This window comes from Podarcis liolepis, assembly GCF_965112155.1.
Source record: "Podarcis liolepis genome assembly, chromosome: 16".
Lineage (NCBI taxonomy): Eukaryota > Metazoa > Chordata > Lepidosauria > Squamata > Lacertidae > Podarcis > Podarcis liolepis.
In genome coordinates this window covers 37,242,899-37,248,898 of record NC_139567.1, presented here as the reverse complement: position 1 = coordinate 37,248,898, position 6,000 = coordinate 37,242,899, and the positions used below count along the sequence as shown (strand labels likewise).

General features: G+C 43.3%; 1 protein-coding gene across 6 annotated transcripts in view; it reads right to left on the bottom strand.

The window, feature by feature from the left end:
- Positions 1-404: 404 nt before the first annotated feature.
- AKAP1 (A-kinase anchoring protein 1) overlaps positions 405-6,000 on the bottom strand; it is a 47,852-nt gene continuing 42,256 nt past the window's right edge. For all 6 annotated transcript variants that reach the window (XM_083479845.1, XM_083479846.1, XM_083479844.1 and 3 more), the window contains 4 exons: positions 5,714-5,781; positions 4,329-4,402; positions 3,639-3,704; positions 405-2,847 (listed from right to left, as the gene is read on the bottom strand). In XM_083479845.1, coding sequence (XP_083335971.1) covers positions 2,785-2,847; positions 3,639-3,704; positions 4,329-4,402; positions 5,714-5,781 — 271 coding nt within the window. In that variant the 3' untranslated portion in view covers positions 405-2,784. The remainder of the gene's footprint in view (positions 2,848-3,638; positions 3,705-4,328; positions 4,403-5,713; positions 5,782-6,000) is intronic.

Below are 6,000 nucleotides of genomic sequence, written 5' to 3'. Positions count from 1 at the left end.
TACAACGAGATTGGTCAATCTGTGGCTCTCCTAATGTTATTAAGATTCCAATGCCCAGCAGTAAGGGATGGTGGGTGTTGGAATCTAGCAACATCACCACCTGTCTATTAGAGGATATAGGGCAATTTGTTTCCCTGCATCCGGCGCATCAATGCAACCACTCACTCTCCTTGTCACAGTGTGGTCTGGGTGATGTGTATCTGACTGACCAGGCCTGTGTGGCCTCTAGCAGGATAAACACAATCTGTCAGTCATGTATTGTGAGGTTTATGAACATCCCATTATTCCACATAATACTGTAGGCTCCAGGCAACATGAGTTGGGCCAGTAGTTCTTATACCGTCCGCCCATTGCAACAACCAGACATTGTGAAGAAATCGCAACAGACCAGCTGACACGAAGCATGTTTTTAGCAACAAGATTTTATAAGCAGAAATCTGAACACTTGTCAACAGTGCTCTCTCAATGATCAAGGAACTCTGTACAGCTGAAGTTTTGATGCTTGACCTTGTATCAAAATTGCAAACAGGCTTTAAAACACATTGTTGGTAACAGGTGGGAAGAGGGCGGCATCGAAGATTTTTGAATTATGGGAGTTTCCATGCTCTTTATTTTGTATATTTTTATCCCAGTTTTAATATACAGAGGCATTGAAGACGCACCCACAACCAGTCAAAAATGTTACTAGTCCATTTGCCTGCTGGAGTACTTTTGCATTCATGAAGGCTTGAAATTTAATGATTCTCAGAAAACAGCCCAGGACTGTTTTGTTTTTGCATCCCCATTTTCATACCATTTGTATCCAGAGCAGAAGGAAGTGTGGAAATGAAGGCATATTAGAACTATTTCCCCGGGTGCTTAACAACAACAAAAAAGTATGCTATAATTCAAGGGGTGATGGTGGTAATGTATTCTAGCTCTTCTGAACAAATTTAAGCAAATTTAGCAGCTGAGCTTCCCTTGGACACACTTAAACTTTTATTAAGGAAGAAAGCAAATCCTAAAGCCCACATGGATTGGATCCTGCAAAAGGCAGCTACACCCAACACTCATTTTTCTAGAAAATTACACACAGCTTTCTACAGCAGGGATGGGGAACTTGTAGTCCTTCAAATGTCGCTGAACTCAAGCATGGCCAATGGTTAGATGATGAGAAACATCTGAAGGACTACATGTTCCCTAGCTGCCCAAAATCAGCTTCTAATGTGACCATTTGAATACAGACTCAAGTCTTTGAAGAGATAGGCAAGCGTCTTACCAAAACAATTCAATACAAGTTCCTTGCATTTGGAGGCATTTAATTGTTGAAAGTTATCAACTTGTTTTCACATACAAGGTGTCCTACAATATCTTAGGAACAGGAATTGTGCCGGATATTTTATATGAGAAGACAAATCTGAAAAACTGTAGTTGGTGGTCTAAATACAAAAAGTAGTCCCAAGCACCTTCCCCCACCAGTAATAACTCCCAACTCAATGGCCATGTTTAGATTCATTTATATTTTAATAGTATTAAATTAGCTTAAATTACTTGATTTTTTTTAATTCCACATTTGAAACCAATCTAAAAAGGAGCAAAAGAAATAAATTGAGACACACCACTGCAATATTAATTCCAAATGTTAACTTTCCCCCCCCTTTACGTCAGATCTGTACAGCAAAAGTAGCAGAGTCCATTGATTACTGTTCCTACCATACAGCAAGCTAGAGAAAAGCCATCCTGTACACAAGAGCCTATGAAGGATCCTCCTCAGACCTTCTAATGCTTAGCTGCCAACAACAACATGCCCCAAACCGTTTTCTACCTACAGAGGACATTTTGGTGTGGCAAAAAAGGAAAAAAAAACTGATTTTCTTTGAAGTTCCCTTTTTAGTTCTCCAGTATTTTTTTTCTCTTGTACAAAATATTACAATGATTTTTTATATATATTTACATAGGTTTTTGCACATCTAGAAAAACAGTTATGAATTACAATCAGGCTTGGCAATCAATTTTGTTGTTGTTAAACATGATCTAGGGATTTAAGACAGCTGCAGCTGTAGTGGTTCACTTAATCACATGATTTTTAAGGAGGTCTGCAAAGCAGTGTTTTCCATCTCTTGCGAAAACAGCTGTAATTTTAAGAAGTCAACAATATACTGTTAATGAGCGCTATCTGTTCATTCAGTCCTTCAGCCTCCCAAAGCACAGCTGAAGAAGACTTGCTTTTGCTGTTTGGAAGCACAGGTCTATGTCATGCGCCCAAAATTCAGATCAATCACCACCGGGTTTTTTTCCTCTTTTTGTGTCTGTGAGGGGGCGAGGTCTGAAAACAATTTTACTTCCACATAGAGTCGCCTTCATGTTAAGGCAGCCAGTTTAGAAAACTGGGTTGTGTTTAACACACATCTTAAATCCTCTGAGGACAAGTGTTATAGAACCCCCTCCCCAGACATTTCTTTTCCCCCTTCATTAAAGTTTTGTTTAAATTTCGCTTTTGGACCCAGATCAGGGTGGGGTAGGGGGGGGGCAGAATAAAGAGCTGCGTTTTAAAGCTGCAGTATTTTTATGGCTTATGGTTCAACTCCTTGCTTTCCTGCAAAATGAGGTATGATAAATAAACCGTGTCCGTCGGATGAATACATCAAAACAGACTTAAAGCGGAAGTGACATATGCTGGGGCGGGGAGGAGGAAAGATTGCCAAACCCAATTCCGAAACAGTGCCAAAAAAAGAGGGGGTGGGGAAGGGATAAGGTAGGGAATGGGAGAGGAAAGATTAGTCAAGAAGACAGCCAAGAACTCTCCTAGTAGCTTTCGATCCACTGCGCAAACCCTCTTTCCACCAAGGTTCGGTTTATAGACACCAACTGGAAAAGGAGAAAATGAAAGGTGTTAGAAGTTCTGCTGTCCAGTGCTAAGGCAGAGATAAGCAGCCTGCAAGGCCTGCCAGGCATTGCTGGACTCCAACTCCCACCAACCCCAGGCCTGCATGGCCAGTGGTCTGGGACGATGGAAGTTGAGTCCAGCAACATCTGGAGGGATCTACAGGTTCGTCCCCCCCCCCCAGCCCCACAAGTTAACAAAGAAACTGAAAAACATAGGGTTGTAGCCAACTCAGAGTAGACCCAGTGACATTTAACAACTCGAAGTTAATCCTCTCCATTAACATCAATGGGCCCATTTCATGGCATGGTTAGCGCTGGCCTGCTACCCATGCATTCTGAATACAAGGAGTGTTCACATGCAGATTTACTGAAATATCCATCCTTTAGTCTGATCCCCTAGCCCAGACACCCCCAAACCTGGCCCTCCAGATGTTTTTGGCCTACAACTTCCATCATCCCTACCTAACAGGACCAGTGGTCAGGGATGATGGGAACTGCAGTCCCAAAACAGCTGGAGGGCCGAGTTTGTGGATGCCTGCGCCTAGCCTATGAAATGGCAATGCATTGGATTTGAGCAGGGATACCCAATATGGTGCCCTCAATACGTTGCTCAGCTGAAATCTCCACCGTCCCCAATCACAGGTTATGCTGACTGGGGCTGATGAGAAACATCGGGAGGGCACCATGTTGGCTATGCTGGAGTAGTTTTAATTCCTGGGCCCATTTATACATCAAAGATCCCGTCCCGGTGCTCTATTTAGTAGCATAAATACCTCTTCTCCCATCATGCTCCACAGCTGTATTAAGGGCAAGCCCGTTGCACTGTCATAATTTGTCACCTGGAATCAGAGATGTCTATTAATGCCTAGCAAGAGAGCAGAAGTAGCAGCAGAGTGCACAATTATCCTCCAGACATATTCCTGTACGTTGCAACATGCCTAAAGACAGCGGAAGTGATCTTTCCAGTTTTACACTAGCAATGTCACCAAAATCTGCAATTACCTGGCCCAGTATACAAATCTGCCTGGCTCGGAATGGCCAATGTATTACAAGTTCAGTATGCTTTTTGTCTTCAAACATTATTCTGTGGCTCCGAATGGAGCATGAGCAGCAGTGGCTGGCAGCCCCTGGTGGGGTGGCTGTAGCCGAGGAGGTCATGTAAGTGGGACCGATAAGGTCACATGGTGGTAAAAATGGGCAGAGCCAAGTTGTTCTGGTTTTCTTGGCAAAGATGAGGAGAGTAAGGCATTGCAGCTGCGTAAGTACTTAGCCTAACTAAGCTGAAAAGTGTCTAACCTTGTTTAAAGAAACGGTCATTGCTGCCATGATTTTTAGTGCTGTTCAGAAGTAAGCCCCACTACATTCCAAGGGGATGGCTCCCAGGTAGGACTAGAGCCTTGTGTCAAGTTTCTCACAACAAAAGGCAGCACTAAACAATAAAAGCTCACAGCCCTGACACATACCTGTGCAAGCAAAGGTGTACCTCTGGTCATTTCACTAACAGCTGTGTCCGCCTCAGATGAAAAGTGATCGTCATCTTTCAGGAAAGAAAGGAAGGAGTGTTACTCTTAAGGTAGCATCATTTTCCTGTATATCTGAAAGCTGCTCCAACACACACAAGAGATCCTGCTTGCATGGAGAAAGCTAGCACATCAGTGATGTAATATGAAAGCACGGCATGGGAGGTGCCACATTGGGGTGAAGGAGGACAAACCCTCCCCAAACAATATCACCCCCACTTCCATCACTGGACTCCTATCACTAACATGTACTTTAATTCTTCTTTCAGAGACCTTAACATGCGGGACATATAGTATCTAAATTTTGGTAATAAGAAGGAAATAAAAAAATTACTGGCTTGACTGTATGGTCAAGAGGTATCCTGTTCCTTGATTCTTAACATTACACCTGCCTGCCTGAGACGCTATTTTGGTTGGTGGGCCTGTCTTAATGTGATTTCAAAGAACTTTGGTTTCCACACAAACCCATCAGGGAATTGCCAAGTATGATCTGCCTACCTCTTGCCTTTCTGCTCACACACACAGCCCCACAGATAGCAGAACACAATCTGGTTTAACTTTTAAATGCATACGGAAAATTTCTATGCCAGCAAAGTTATGCAGTCCATTAAGAAAACAACTTTCTGTAACAGTTAGTGGACAATCTGCAACTTCAACTTTTTTTACATGGTTTCTATTGTACAACCTCCGTAAACCATGTTGGTGCATTTAAAAAACACACACAATGAAACAGCAGTGTATAAATATTTAGATATGGTAGATATGTTAATTCTCCACAAAATGGGAGGAGTAGTGCACCCCCCTCAAAAGGTGCAATCTACCTTTGACTGCGCCATTCCATCCAACTTTGTTTTTGCAAAATTGGTCTGCTACTACAGCTGTACATGCAGTAATCCAGCATGATGGAAGAGACCAAGTTATGTTTGAAAACAGCCACTATCCAGCCAACCTAGCCTTTCACAGGAAGAGTTCAGGTCATGCAAGAGGGGCCAGGGAGAACTTGGGAATATTCTCCCATGGTTTCCCTGAAGAGGGTCCCAATTACAGACACCACTAAGGCATGGCTCTTTGATTAACCTACTGGCTTTAACCTCCGTAAACAGCCCCCTCTCTGCAAGACTGCAACATGAGATGGAAGCAGAGCCGGAGTAGGCTCTACTGTTTTGCTGTTAGAGAGTTCTTACGCAGTTTGAATGGTGAGTCCTCCCAAAACACCCTCCGCCTCATCTCACACCCCTAGACATGAACTGTGCCACTTACACAGGCACAAAGAGCTGGACAAGTCCTAAAGGGAAAAGGGAAAATCTTTCACCAATGACTGACGTTACCTGGAAGTGGCACTACGTTGTCCAAGAGGACCTCTGCTCCTTGGAAAGGTAGTGTTACAAAGTCAGACCTTAAAAAAAAAAAAAGCAAGGTGAGAGATTGCCAGAAAACAAGAACTCAACCAATAAACTATCACAGCTTGTTAGGGGCAGCAACAGAAGTGTGTGGCTTGGGTACTGAACAGGTTGAAAAGCTAAGGCCCGCCTTCTCTGTGTATCACACCTTCATCCCCATTTTTACAGGACAACTTTTCCCTCTCCTTAATGATGGGAAGGGACAGGCACCCGCT